Source organism: Cervus canadensis, chromosome 31 (genome assembly GCF_019320065.1).
Source record: "Cervus canadensis isolate Bull #8, Minnesota chromosome 31, ASM1932006v1, whole genome shotgun sequence".
In the NCBI taxonomy this organism is placed as follows: Eukaryota; Metazoa; Chordata; class Mammalia; order Artiodactyla; family Cervidae; genus Cervus; species Cervus canadensis.
Window position 1 is genome coordinate 18614632 of NC_057416.1, and position 16111 is coordinate 18630742.

At 34.7% G+C, this 16111-nt stretch overlaps 1 protein-coding gene across 3 annotated transcripts in view; it reads right to left on the reverse strand.

Moving 5' to 3' along the window:
• MICU3 (mitochondrial calcium uptake family member 3) overlaps nucleotides 1-16111 on the reverse strand; it is a 77018-nt gene that overhangs the window by 12078 nt on the left and 48829 nt on the right. For 2 of the 3 annotated variants that reach the window (XM_043454278.1, XM_043454276.1), the window contains 3 exons: nucleotides 15088-15126; nucleotides 6199-6294; nucleotides 152-252 (listed from right to left, as the gene is read on the reverse strand). In XM_043454278.1, coding sequence (XP_043310213.1) covers nucleotides 152-252; nucleotides 6199-6294; nucleotides 15088-15126 — 236 coding nt within the window. The remainder of the gene's footprint in view (nucleotides 1-151; nucleotides 253-6198; nucleotides 6295-15087; nucleotides 15127-16111) is intronic. The other variant, XM_043454277.1, reaches the window with a different exon arrangement.

Below are 16111 nucleotides of genomic sequence, written 5' to 3' on the forward strand. Positions count from 1 at the left end.
CACAGGCACTGATGGAAGTGGATATTTGTTATAGAGAGTATCTTTAGCTAAAATGAAAGCAGCAAAGAGGTGAGTGTCACTGCATTAGATGACTCCTTTCTCACTTTAGCATGTTAACATTTTTCAATACGAGTATAAAAATTAAGCTCACCTATAAAAATCTTCAAAGTTGAGCTCAGCTTTTCCTTTCTTCCCAAAAAAGTGTACAAGAAGTGTAGTATCTGTTACTAAGTTTGTAATGTCATCAGCACGCTTAAAAAAAAAATTACAATTTGAAAGTTAGTTACAGCAGAACAGAATAGGAATATCCAATATCCCCCAAAGAATGTAAATATATTAACATTAGAGTAAAAAGCATAAAGATGTATCAACACATGCCATTACAGTTAACAAGAAGTTCAAAATGTGAAAGCAGAATTATAGATGAAATTGATGTTTATCTTCAAAAAGCTTAAAGCTCTGACTATATAAGAAGTATTCAACCTCACATTGTGGTTTGAGTCTTTCAAGGCCCTTTATGTGACAAAGATACTAAAGTGTTAGTTACTCAGTTGTGTCTAACTGTTTGCAACCCCATGGACTGTAGCCCACCAGACTCCTCTGTCCATGGGATTCTCCAGGAGTGGGTTGCCATGTGTTCCTCCAGAGGATCTTCTTGACCCAGGGATCGAACCCAGGTCGCCAGCACTGCAGGCAGATTCTTTATTGTCTGTCACCAGGGAAGCCCCTATGTGACACTAGATTAGTATAATTTTCAAGTAGTGCTTAAAAGGCACTACTACTTTTACCAATAACTTTAGGTTGAGGAGGTAGACTGATGTAATGGAAAGAAGACAGGATTTGAAATCAGAAGACCTGAGCTTACTGACTTTTTTGATCATCGGCTTCCTTACCTGTAAAATGGGAAAAACCCTATCTGTGATAACCATTTTGAGGATAAAACTAGAATGTGAGTGTAAATGAAATATACAAATGTCCTTATTGGTAGTCATAAGATGCTTTGGACAAAAGCATTAAAACCTTTGGAGGGGGAGAAGATATCTCCTGTTAATTACAGACATTCTTCTGTGATTGTGCATAATCAACTCTAGTCAGTTTATTATCCAAGGAACAGCTTAACTTAGTAGGGGGAGGAAATATCAAGATATTGAGAAGCATGCCTAAATGGAGCATAAGAGTGGAGGCTCAAGCTGATCAGAAGTCTGCAAGAAGGACTGGAGTATCCATCTGCAGGCCAGAGGGATGGGATGTGGAAGGGGTCAGGATGGCTAAGAAGAGGAGCAGGGGACAGGTTTTAGAACAAGTTGCTACTTCACAAATACACAGTAGTGTGATGAGCAAACAGGAATAATGAACTCAAGAGTCAGATTTCTGAGCTTTAAATCCTGACTTTTTCCCTCATTGGTTAAGTGGCCTTGGGGAAGTTAATCTCACTGAGGATATTATTATCTTCAGAAATAACAACAGTACTTACCCTAAAGGGTTGTCGTGAGGATTAGATAACCCGTGTTAGTCAGCACTATCACTGGCATATTGTAAATGCTCAATAAATGTTAGCTATTATTATTCATTTCTGTCAAATCTGTAAATTCCAAGAAGGTGAAAAAGGACTAGACAAGACAGGAAATAATGTTGGAACTTAATGCAAAAAAATAATTTTACATGGTACACTCTTACTTCTTTTGTGTTATTGAAACCACATATATTATACAGATCTAACAAAATGCCTTACAATGAGAGGATATAGGAACACTAAAAGTTAGTGAACTCAGATAACATAATTACGAATGTTTTCCTCTGGTGTTGTCATGTTCCTGACCTCGAGACATAATACACTGAAATGAGATGGCTTTGTTTCACACAGCTTTTAAATAATGACCTCATTCGGCCAGTTTTTCTCATGCCCATTGAGCAGAGCAAATCTTCATTTACAGTCTTTCATCATCAAAATCTTATTAGACTTAGGTTGCACTTATCCAGATAATCCAGATCCACAGAGGCATAAATAACAGTTGGACATTAGAGAGAAAAATTAGAAAATGGAAATGGTGAAAACCTTTTCCCCTCATTCAGTGAAACAGAGTACTGTTGGCAGTCATTGAAAACTATACCAGTGTCCTTGGTATCCTAACAGTGTTATATAACTTAAATCACAGGAGCACTGAGACAAAAATAGAGACTTTATCCCTTTGATTCTTGTGCTTATTGTTAAAATAAAATGAATTCAGGTGTTTTCATAACAAAGCAAAAAAAGAACCCCATGGGCCATTTACATGAAGAGCCATTATCTAACTCTGTTTTGACTAAAAATTACTTTAAATGACTTCATCAAAAATGAAATACATTAAAAAACCTGCATAAAATAAAAATATGCCAAATTATTAAAGAGCTTGAAGAAATTCTTTCAATGTATTTTTATTGTTTATTATATGATAGTAATCTTATCAAGCTCTATTCAAGGGCTGGAGGAAACCTTCAAACTCTTGATATGTTAGTGAAGGTTTTAAATAACCTACTAAAACTTATTAAGGGTTAGTAATGTTTAAAGCAAATAAGAAAAAAATCTAAATTTCATCTGTAAAGCTCAAAACAGTTTGTATAATTCCAGTACTCACAGACTGTATTCAACAGTTGCACAATAGATATATTGTACTATGAATTTATTATCTATTATTTTGGTTAGAAAGTGGTATAATTTTTCTGAAAGTGGCATACTCAAATTTTCATTATCATAGGGTTTTACTATCATTGAAAAAATTTATGGTTAGAAACAGCTCTGAAATAAGTGTATGAGAGGCTAATCTCAAGTTTACCTACATTATGTAAAGAGACCTGCTTTACTCTCAATATTTACATTTTTAAATATAAAAGAAACAAAGAAATACAAATATATATAGATCTAAGCTTTCTTTCTGAACTAATTTGAATCCTGAAATACTATTAACAATTCATTGTTACACTGGCATCAGTAATAACTGATAAGGGTTGGAATTTACAGCTAATTCTCAGTTTTCATTCCAATCCCGAAGAATGTTCAAACTACCGCACAACTGCACTCATCTCATATGCTAGTAAAGTAATGCTCAAAATTCTTCAAGCTAGGCTTCAGCTATACGTGAACTGTGAACTTCCAGATGTTCAAGCTGGTTTTAGAAAAGGCAGAGGAACCAGAGATCAAATTGCCAACATCCGCTGGATCATTGAAAAAGCAAGAGAGTTCCAGAAAAACATCTACTTCTGCTTTATTGACTATGCCAAAGCCTTTGACAGTGTGGATCACAATAAACTGTGGAAAATTCTGAAAGAGATGGGCATACCAGACCACCTGACCTGCCTCTTGAGAAACCTGTATGCAGGTCAGGAAGCAACAGTTAGAACTGGACATGGAACAACAGACTGGTTCCAAATAGGAAAAGGAGTACGTCAAGGCTGTATATTGTCACCCTGCTTATTTAACTTATATGCAGAGTACATCTTGAGAACGCTGGGCTGGAAGAAGCACAAGCTGGAATCAAGACTGCTGGGGAGAAATATCAATAACCTCAGATATGCAGATGACAACTACCCTCATGGCAGAAAGTGAAGAGGAACTAAAAAGCCTCTTGATGAAAGTGAAAGAGGAGAGTGAAAAAGTTGGCTTAAAGCTCAACATTCAGAAAACTAAGATCATATCATCCAGTCCCATCACTTCATGGGAAATAGATGGGGAAACAGTGTCAGACTTTATTTTTGGGGGCACCAAAACCACTGCAGGTGGTGACTGCAGCCATGAAATTAAAAGATGCTTACTCCTTGGAAGGAAGTTATGACCAACCTAGATAGCATATTAAAAAGCAGAGACTTACTTTGCCAACAAAGGTCCATCTAGTCAAGGCTGTGGTTTTTCCAGTGGTCATGTATGGATGTGAGAGTTGGACTGTGAAGAAAGCTGAGCACTGAAAAATTGATGCTTTTGAACTGTGGTGTTGGAGAAGACTCTTGAGAGTCCCTTGGACTGCAAGGAGATCCAGCCAGTCCATCCTAAAGGAGATCAGTTCTGGGTGTTCATTGGAAGGACTGATGCTGAAGCTGAAGCTCCAATACTTTGGCCACCTCATGCGAAGAGTTTACTCATTGGAAAAAACCCTGATGCTGGGAGGGATTGGGGGCAGGAGGAGAAGGGGTCGACAGAGGATGAGATGGCTGGATGGCATCACTGACTCAATGGACATGAGTTTGAGTAAACTCCAGGAGTTGGTGATGGACAGGGAGGTCTGGTGTGCTGCGATTCATGGGGTCGCAAAGAGTCAGACATGACTGAGCAACTGAACTGACTGAACTGAATGTTAGGAAGGTAGTTACAGAGATAATCCCTCAATAATTATTTTACCTGAAAACACAAATTTTGTTTTCTTTTCATTTTTCTTTGTACTTCCCTCCATCCAATTTATTTTCATGATGTTTTAATTAAATTAGCCGGTTTATAGCTGTGGATTGATTACAGTCAATGGTGTGCTAGTAAACTAGCTTGCAAAGGGGGGAGAAAAAGCCAGATTTGTGGTGTTTGCCAATGTCTAATACACTCCTATCATGGGCACTTTGAAGGTACCAATGGGGTGTCACAGAATGCTGGGTTGGGAAGAGATGTGCTGTAAAAGCCAGCCCCAGCACAAGTCTGAAAGAGCGATAAACATCTTCAAGAGATCCTATGCGAATCTTATATATACGATCTTTGCATATATGTACGAGCCAACTGGTCTTCTGATATTAAACCTCCCAAGATTTAAATTAAAGCAGATTGTGTCTAACTGCAAGAATTTCTTTCTAGCAGAGTTAAATGAGATTAAAGACAAGCTGGAGGCTGAGAGGCGAACAGTCCGTGGTGGCGAGAGAGCAAGACAGAACCGCAAATTTGAAGCTGGGCATAGCTGGCTTGTAGGGACTCTAAGGAATAGTGTCCCCAGTGGCTCTTATTTTTAGGCACTGACTACTATGTGCCTACATAAATGATTACAGAATTAAGCACTTCTAAAATATGTGTAAGTGGAATATCCATTAGCACTTTATGCCCCCAAATAGCTAGAATTTAAAAAGGTGATTTTTAAACATTAATAATTACTAGCCATAATCATCATATTTATATATCACATACAGACTAAATATAGGGCAAATGCTTTATTCTATGTTTTAGGATTTTAAAATTGAGCACAAGTGGCAAAATTAGCATTTCTAAGTGTCTACCATGCTATCAAGATGTCAGTTGAGTAACACAGTATATATGGGTAACAGAAGTCATATCTGATCCAGTTTACTTTTCTAGATATTTTTAATTGTAATTTTTAAAAACAAAACTTTAGAAAAAGAAATGAGAAGCCAACTTTAAAGACAAAAAGATAATGAAAAAATACATTTCTTGGTATTTACTGAAAAAGTCCTTTATGATAAGCCAGCTAGTCATCTCTAATAAATAAATAAAGTTCTTAAAAATTCTTAATAGGAAACATAGAACAGTATTCAATCTACAACACATAGCCCATCTTTTAAAATGACAAATTCCTATTAACGGGCAAAAAGAGAGTGGGGTGGTGGGAGCCGTCCGCCTGAGTGCAGCAAAAAGGTACATGTCTCTATGGAATTCAAAAACAATAATGAATGATGTAATGGTCGGTCTGCTTTTCATTTTCCATGCACTGGCAATCCTAACCAATGTCAAGGAAAAATGTTCCTCCCTTCCTGGACCGACTGCTCTTAGCACAATGCCCCCATGCCCACCCTTGGTAAGCTGCTCACTGTGAATAGTGGGAAACTGGATTGTTTCAATCTACTGTAACTCTAAAGCATTAGATATCTTTTACTAAGTTCATGTAACATTGAAGTTTATAAGGTTAAAAGAGTCAGTGAAACTATAAATAGTATTTTCAAATTTCCTGAAAGTAATCCTAAAGTGAAAAATAATATTTCCTTTTAATTAGGTTGGAAAGTCAAGTTTTCTACAACAAGCAGGTAGATTTAGACAATTAAAGGTGACCTTGCAGCCCCTGCCAGCACAGCTGACATATTCAAATATACCAATTTATTTATAGGAATTATTGCTTTCCTGGAGAAAAGGGAAAATACAAAATACATTTTTGGTTTCATCACTGTGACTCTAAAATGAAACAAGGACCAGATTAAGAAAGTGGCATGTGGTACCAGGACCTGGCTGAGGTTTGATTATACCTCTGCGAGGTCTGAGAAGAGTGCTTGGCTTGTGTTACGTCTCAGTGTATCCCAGTAGCTTCTGGAGACGAGTTCCTCAGCGTCTGTTTTAAGTACCTGTGGAAGTTTTTAAGAAGCACAACTGAAATCTAAAGAACAGTCCCAAACAATGATAATTTATACATCTAAATCTCTTCTAGCCAAACTTGGAAAGAAAACACATTAGCTTACCTTTTTTGTTTTCTGCTGCACACAACAGTATTGTATTACATCGCTGGTAAACCCAGGCCATTTTCAAAGCGGTAACGTACATAACCACTATTTCTAAGTACAATGTGGCTTTGTCAAAAAATCACCTCCTTCACTCCCCGGCCCATGCCCTTCTACTGAGACATACATCACTTCTAAGAAAGTGTGAAATAAAAATTTTATTCACACCTGTGTGAAGTAAATTCATTTGGAGGAGACTTTGGTAATTTTATAGCAACCTAGGGAAATTCTGCTTAACTTAAAAATGAATTGTTAGCTAGCATATGTTAGTGCACCAAAGAATCAAAATGACCACACCCATACGTTAGAGAAAATTTAGATTAATCCAAAACTTGTCAGAAAGAAGTAGTGAGTTTCAGGCAAACCACTCAGAGCTAACCAAGGATTTGGTAAGTGTGTCTATGGTAAATAGATCAGGTACTTTCTGGTTTAATCCCAAGGACACAGCACCAGCTTCTACCTCAGCACAGGCTAGTCTGAAGGTGATAATCAAGATGAAGAAGTGTTGTCTAATCTTCATATGAACTGCAGAACTTCAAGCTTAACTTGGGCTGTATAAACAAAAGTAATTAAATCTGGTTTCTGTCAGAATTTATCAGGGAAGATTTCACAGATTCTCAGGCTTGGTCTTCTTTGGGTTACTGTGAGAAGAAAATGCTGCATAATAAACTTAGGAGTGAGTGGCTGACGATGAGAGAATTCTCATTTCTTGTGTGTGTTAATTTTCAAAAGTCCAGTGCCCCTAATGAAATTATAAGCATCTGGGAATTATTTCAAAGACCTATATTTTAATTCACTATTATGAACTAGAAAACACTGCCTACTGCCCATATTTTAATAAACTCTTAATAAAATGTTAATAATAAGGTATCATTGAGCAGGAGTCACTTATATAACATAGATATATTTACTACCATAACAGGAAACATAGTAATATGGCAAGAGAGTGTGCTCATCACGCCCTTTAGTAACTAAATAAGCTTTTACCAAGCAAAATTAGCTGAGTAGAGAGCTAACACAGTTCTTTTTCTTTTCCATAGATATAATAGAACTTTGATAAATTGTTACTAGATTAAATACTCTGTCATCTAAATATTTTGACTGTGGATATATTTTTAAACTGTAACTAGAAAGTTGGTATACAATAAAGAAAAGGATTGTTAAACCAATGAAACTAGAAAATAAGGCTTACTGCACAATTGTTAGGAGGATAACAGGAGATTTGTTTTGTGAAGCCAGGCCTCTCCCCTACTTTCAAACACTGGTCACCATCACCCCTCCCAGCCATCATACACAGACTTTGATGACATTAAAAATATTTACAACATATGAAAGGATAAAATTAGTTTGAAAACCTATATTGACATGGATCGCTATAGGAAAAAATGTATGTTCTGAGAATAGAAGAGAGAGAGAGGAGGAAGAAAGGAAGGAAAAGAGGAAGAGAGAGAGAAAGGAAGAAGCTAAGTGTGAAGAATTCAGGTACTGGAACCCTAACCCCCAAGGCGATGGCATCAGGAGGAGGTGGGGCGTTTGGGAGGTGATTAGGTCATGAGGCCAGAGCCTGCAAGGATGGGATTGTTGCTCTTAGCAAAGAGGCCTGAAAGACCTCCCTTCCCCTTCCACCACCTGAGGACACAGTGAGAAGGTGCCAGGAAGTAGGCTCTCAGCAACTACCACACTGAGGCTGCTGGCTTGCTGACCTTGGACTTCCATAGCTCTCAGAACTATGAAAAAAATGATTATTCATCATAAGTCATCCACTTTATGGTATTTTTTATATTGCAGCTCAAACAAAGACAGTAGGAAAGAAGGAAGGAAATAAAATGAGGGAGAATGGGAGGATAGAAGAAAGGAAGAAAAAAGGTGATTAGAGGGAAAAAAAGACTGATTTAGAGATGGGAATATACCACTGTGGGAAGCAGAACAGTGGTGCCCTAAGGTTGTTCATGCCCAGATAGGCAAATAAACTATATATATAGTATATTTGAGAAAGGTTATACCCAGAGATAATGCAAACTAGAGGAAAAAAAAATCCCAAAATAGCAGCCCATAGAATTGGGCAGGAAACTGTCTTTGCTATTAGTGATATTTAAAAACACACACAGAAAAATATAAACAAAGAAAAGAAAATTACATCTTTATAATTTGCGCCAATACGACAACTGTGCCCTGAGACACCATAGTCTGAGAACTGTAATTTAAAGTCACACGGTGCTGCAGGTCTCTGCAGTGTATCACAGAAATACACCCCCACACAAGTCTTCCTGGAAAACACACACCGTTAACCCAGCCCTGCAAGAATCACCACAGACACATTCCAACAAATTCATGCTCATAATATGAGACTGCATGCGTGGTAAGTCGCTTCAGTCATATCGGACTCTTTGCAACACCATGGACTTGTAGCCTGCCAGGCTCCTCTGTCCATAGGATTCTCCAGGCAAGAATACTGGAGTGGGTTGCCATGCCCTTCCATGAAAGAACGTAAGTCATCACAAGTAGGAACTAGCAGAAAAAAAGAAACAACAGAACCAGAGCTGCAGATTTCAGATACTGAAATGATTAAATATGGAGCACAAAATAAGCTTAACAAATTTAAAGAATATGAAGTTGCATGTGACAGGTTTTTTTTAGGAAAAACAGACTATGAAAATTATTAGGGTGATCAGAAAAAGTAAAACTTCTAGAAATGAAAAACAAACCACTGAAATTTAACTGAATTGAACTATATACAGATAGAGAGAAAATCATTAAACTTAAAGGTAATATGAATAAACTATACAGAATGCAGTGTGAAAAGAAATAATGTGGCAAATTAAAGAGGAGTTGACAGACATGAAACATGAATATCTATGAAAGCTCTAGAAAGTCACAGTTGAGAAAATGGGAGAGAGGAAACATTCAGAGAGACACTGGCAGTAAACATTCAAGAAATAATGAAAGCAAACAATCCTCATATTTGAGAAGCCCAATAAATTTCACGATAAATAAAAGCAGAAAGATTGTAAGAAAATTGTAGAATACCAAAGGCAAAGAGAACCTTAAAAGCACCCAGAAAGAAAACAGATTAACTACAAAAGAATAATTAGATCCAGAGCGGACTTTTCAATTTCAACAATAGAAGCCAGAAGACTAGAATGACATCACAATTTGCTGAGAACAAATGTCAATCTGTAATATACCTAATAAAATTAGCTTTCAAAATAATGGCATGTATACATATATCAAATCATTATACACCTGAAGCTAATATAATATTAAATGCAAATTATGTCTCAATTAAAACAAACAAACAAATCCACAGAAATGGAAGAGACTGGTGGTTGCCAGAGGCAAGTGGCTGGAGGTGGGAGGGAACTGGGTGAAGGTGGTAAAAAGGTACAAACTACCAGGAATAAGATAAGTAAGTCTTGGGGATGTAATTAACATACAGCATGTAACTACAGTTAACAATACTGTACAGTGTACTGGAAGCTGCTAAGACAATACATCTTAGTTTTCATCACAAGGAAAAAAAACTGTAACTATGTGATGGGACAGATGTCAAGTAGACTTACTGTGGTGATTATTTTGTGATAAATACATATATCAAATTATGTTATATACCATAAATTGATACCATGTTATATGTCAACTATATCTCAATAAACTGGAAAAAAAAATAAGGGCAGAATAAAGAGATTTCCTGAGAGAGGGTTTAAAAAAATTATCAGAAGATCATCACTTGAGGATACACTTTGTGAGTATAAGATTATAAGATTTAAGAAGGGGGAAATTAAAGAGGGAATTACTGAGAAAAGAATAGCAAATATATAAGTAATTTGAAACAAACATGGCTGATACATATTTTAGAAGTCTAACTTGGTGGATTAAAAAAGACAAGGGTAGATAGACGTTGTTTTAAGTACACATGACAGGAGCAGAAAGAATGGTACTAAAGAAATTTTAAACTCTATTTTTGAGAAAGAGAATAAAGATATGGTCCAATCTAAGACTTTATTATTTTAAGTATATTTACTAAAATTTCAAGAATAACTACATAAAGAAAAGAAATACAGTGAATGTCTTCTAAACTAAAAATAAATCCAGGTAATACAAACAAAGAAGAAAAAAAAAACAGTATATAGAAAGGTTAAAGTAAATCCAAATAAGTTAGTCATCACAGTAATATAAACTGAATTTCCAATTAAAAAGCCCATGTTATCCACCCAGAAAAAAGAAACTGATAAAGTACATAAGATACACTTAAAATAAGACGTATCCAAAATATAAGGAAAAAAATAGGTTGAAAATGATAAACCAGGCTTCTAGTAATGAGAAGCTAGAAAACAATGCCAATTTTCTCACTGAGAACAACTGAAAAAACTAGACAAAATATAATGTAGATGTATCTTAAAGCATCTTAAGGACACTATCTGCCTTTTGTACTGTATTTTCAGGTACAAAAGCCATGGTGGGTAGAATTTCTGAAGCCTTAGTGCAATGAGAGCAGTGGGACCAAAGACCAAAGTCTTTACATTCTTCAGACACGGTCACAGTCTTCAGTTTCATATACTCACATTAAAATAAAATTCACTTAAGAATATACTTGCTAAAGAACAGAAACCATAATTTTGTTAATTTGATCTTTGAGCACACATCTTTTTAACATTCAGTGTGAAGGGAAGCAAGCATAAAGCACTTCTGCTAATGAAGTACTATGGCTGTCTGAGAAAAAACATCCAGGTGGTGATTTATGTTGCAAGGTAAATTAGTCACTTTTTTCATGATCCTTCATTTTTACTTGAAAGAACAACTGATAAGACAAACTATGGTTATTTAGACCTTGGTATACGGCAGACATCTTTTTGGAAAATGAACCCAGTAAGCCTGTCGCTTCAAGGGAAACAACTGATAGTATTTGTTGCCAAAACAATATCCTGCAACAGACTGAATACAGAAGCATCTAAGAGAAACCGGCTGTCTTCTATTAAGTCAGATGTCAAAGAGATTTGAAATGATTGTAAAAATACTACTTTCCTCATTACATTTTAAAAGTTATTTTTCATAAAAAAGTTTATGATAACAAGTGAGTTTTTATTATTTTAAATATACAAATAATTATTTTAAAATTTCTGAGTTTTAATTTCTAATATGGTAAATATAGATAAATATATCCAAAATATGAACAAAACTTCTTTGGATTCTCAATAATCTTCAACAATGTAAAGGGGTCCCGAGACGAAAACATTTGGGCACTGTTGCTTATAGTAATAAAAATGAATGAACTAGGACCATTCATTAGATTCAGTAACGTAGATGAAGCTGACAATCATGATAATGAGTCAAAGAAGCAAGACACAGAAGAACTCATATAATACGATCTCATTTAATTGAAGATCAAAAGTGGGCAAAACCAAACTGTATCATTTAAGATACATAAAAAGGTTGTAAAATGACAAAGTAGTGACTGACATAAAGGTCATGATTGTGACTATCTTTTCCAGGAGAAGAAGGATTATGACTGGAGATATATGAAGGGGGTTCTTGGGGCATAGTAAAGGTAATGTTTAATTTCTTGATCTATATTATATAGTAAACTTCTATTATTTTTTATTTCATATTTACATTCTATCAGCAGTAAATTTCCAAACTAAAATATATATTTTAAAAAAATCAAGGAAAGCTTCATCATTACTAGAGGTAAAAATAAGATAGTAAAAAACACAAAAAGGGAAAAGTCATATGTTAACAAAAATAAAGGTAGTATATTTGACAACTAAAATAGATTTTTAACACAAACATTTCTAGAGATCTAAGGATAGTATTTAATCAAAGATTTAATTTGCTAAGATGATTTAAGTGATCTAAATTTATTCCTATAGAGGCAATAACAAGGCTTAGAAATATATGAAATAAAACTGGAATTACAGGTAGAAATTAATAAGTCTATCTTAGGAATGTGTAATTTAACACATTATTTGACCAAACAAGTGGACAAAAAATTAGTAATGATAGAGATTTAAAACACATACTTAATATGTTTGATCATGCATATATTACATCCCTGTACCCCAAGTTGGAGAATACACATTCTTTTCAAACAAAGATCATTTATGAATATTGGCATTGTTTTAGTCCATAAAACAAGTTCAATGCATGTTAAAAAATTATATAATACCTGGTACATTTTTGGACTCCAACGAAATCTGGATAATAATCTTTAAAAATTTGTCAAATATAAGGCATGTCAAAGTCATGCCTTGACTTTGCATTAGTGACCTCATGTTTGCATTATTTATTCTTCTGGATGTTTTACATTTCTTTTCATCACCATAGTAAGATAATCAAGAGTTGACTATATGAGAAATATGAAAAGAATTAGGGTTATTTGGAACAAAAAAGGCTATAATGTAACTATCTTCCAGAATAACAAAGGAGCATGTTCAATCTTACACTGTAGGAAGGGATAATCTGACAGAGTAGAGGCAAAATCTACCATAGGAATGATTAAATTTTGGAACTGGCTACTACAGACACCACAGAACCTCCATCTGTAATAGTAAAATCCAGAGGTACTGCATTTCCTGAAGGAACTTATTCCTAAAGGTAGAATCTGAGGTTATAATTAGTTCCATGAACTATACTGAACTTAGATACTTTATCACTCCAGTTGATCTACAGTTCTGGAAACTAGCAGATAATTGCCAGCTAAGTCATAACATTATACTATTATATTTGTATGACATATATCACTGATATTTCATATAAATGTTCAGGCTTTTTTCTAATTTAAATCAGTTTTCCTTGTTTGGTTTGACTGTTTTTCAAAATAATCATTCCTTTCTGAGCAAAAATTTCCTATTAGTTTATACAACTTGAAAAATCATGTAATCCAGTGAAGACTGGATAATAAAATGACATCATGTTACATCACTTTATATGTATTTTATATTCTTAGATGGAAAAAAAAGATGTTTTAAGTAAAAATATATATATATATATATATATAACCACAATAAAATGTAAATTACCTTCTTATTAAATAAGCAAGCATAATATAAATGAAACATGTAATTTAAATCTGCTTCTCAATATTATTCTCTTAATGTCTAAGTAACTATAATTTGTATATATGGCTTAAACTAGAACCATATTAGTACCTGTTTCTTTTTAACAATACTACTCTGAAATGCATTATTTTAAAAAAATGCTTGTCTCTTAAATGAAAATTATTTATGAGTTTAAAGGAAATATATAAACTGCCACAGTTGGAAAAATGGCTCATGCAATGACATATTAGATTAGAAAAATAAATAACAAAGTCATAATTATTATTAACATTTATTAAGTTTCACAGGGCATGTGGCATTAAAATCTCTGAGATTTCCATCTTTCAAATTCTTATATATTTTTGAAATAATTAACAGAGAAATCTTTTTAAAATTTTAAGAGAACACTTTATTTCATGGAAATAAATAAATAAATAAAGCTTTATTTCATGGAAAACAGTGAATTTTGCAGAAAAATTTTAAAGTATCTTGTAAGGAATCAAAACAACTAGTCAGTCATAAGATTCCCATGGACTTGGCTTGTTTTCCAACCCATTCTAGGTCCATTCCTTGTGACTTAGATAAGATATTTTAGGTTTATTTTATGCTGCATCAGTCTTTAGTGTATACTTGAGTCTCAAAGAGAATTAGTTGTTATAGTATGGAATTTTTATTAAATATCAGTTTCAGGAGGCACACAGCTAGAGTCTACACTATAGTGGAACCTTTCAGTAGGACAATCCTTAGTAGGTCACTGTAAATTCGAGAGTTTCTCTCAGGTGGATTTGTATAATTTGAGGGATCTGTCTAAGTGACTTAAGGACGCCAGGGAAAATCAAATGGACTGTGCCTTTTACATTCAGAAGAGACCATGGCCTATTCTCAGTTGTGTAGCAACTGGGCTAATCCATAAGCTATGACTTTCTGGGAGAAAGAAAACAACAAAAGCGTAGCACGAGAAGAGTACATCTGGAAGATCATCTGCAAGAACTCCCAGCTTTTTCAGGAAAAAACGAGTTTGAAGATCATAATCCTCTTTGAGAAACAACATGATACAGTGATATATTGAACATATCAAGTGCAATCTTATACAAGACTTTTGTAGAGACTAAAGGCAGTAGGCAGGCATCAAAAGTTTTAGGAAAAAATGGGGAGAAATACTGAGAACTAGCAAAAGTTTATCCATTAATATCTTTGGTTAAAATTAAGAAAAGACTGTACATCAGATGGAGAGATCTAGCTCTCAAAATACCTGTGTCCTGTAGGAGCAGAGCCTGAGAATCTGCTCCATAAACTGTACTTAACTCTTCAAATACCACTGAAAAATACAAAAGGTCAATCACTCTGCCAGAGTTTTAGGTTCTTGTTCACTCACCTTCACTTCATTTTAATCTAAAGCTAAAGAGAAAAAATTGCTCTGTAAGTTTATAGTTTTCTTATAAGTCCAGGAAGGAAATAAAAACTGGGGGCTTGGTTTCACATTATTATATTCAATAAATTCCTAAACAGTCTCAATAGTAGATCTGGCTTTATAAAAGAAATAGCATTGTCAAGTATAACAGGTGAGGGCTATTTACATAAAGAACATTTAAAGGGTTGTACATACACTATTAGTAGGAGAATGGTATCCATAAAGTTGAAGACGCTGACATAGAGCACAAAGGGCCAAATGAAGTGTCACATTTCAGAATGAACCCAAGTATAGCAAAAGAAAAAAAAGAAAAAGACGACAAAATAATCAATTAGGAAGGGCAAATCATTATGCTACATTCTCTATAGAGCACGCACACAGTACAAGTGGGATAAATGTTAAAGATGAGTAGCAAAGTTTTTTAAATCTCGTATAATTAAACATTAAGTGAACCTGTGCTCATTTCAACCACTTTCACTATAACTTTTTGATGGAACTATTGCTTTGAATTAAACATGGTACTCCGAAGTACGCAGTTTTCCTGAGACATGCTTCAGCAATTCCATGTGCGATGAGGGGGCAGACCTCGATGCAGCAGCATGGCAGTGGGGATGGCATGAGACCTATGCTGGAATCCTGCTCACACCTGTTAGTGCCGTGGGCCCAGGCAACTTAATGAACCTCTCTGAGATGGTTTTCTCTTCTGTGCAAAGGTGTGAAGACTTACCTGAGAGAAATGTAATGAGGACTAAATGACAGTAACATGTATAATGGAGATAGTACAGACCTTAGCACACGGTAAGTGTCCCAAGAAATATTATGCTCATTTCTCTCTTCTGAAGCATAGTTCATTTTGATATGTAAATATTTTAAAATTTAGTCTTGCCTAATTTTTGATTTGGGGATGTACTATTCAGTTTAAAATGTTCTACTAATTAAAAGAGAATTTCATGTTTCACAATTAGCTAATCTTTTTGAGTATTTATTATATTTCATACCCTGTTAAGTGGCTACACGGTTTAACTCATTTAACCCCCATAATCATCATATGTGCTCATTACTCCTATTCTAGTACAAATGAAGAAACTGAGGCACAGAAAAATTTAAGGACCTGGTTCAAGGTCACAGAAGTAATGAATGGCAGAGCTAATAGTCAAAACTTGAAAATCTGACTCCTACAATGTCTAACATAATCTATATATTTTCACCATAAGCTAAA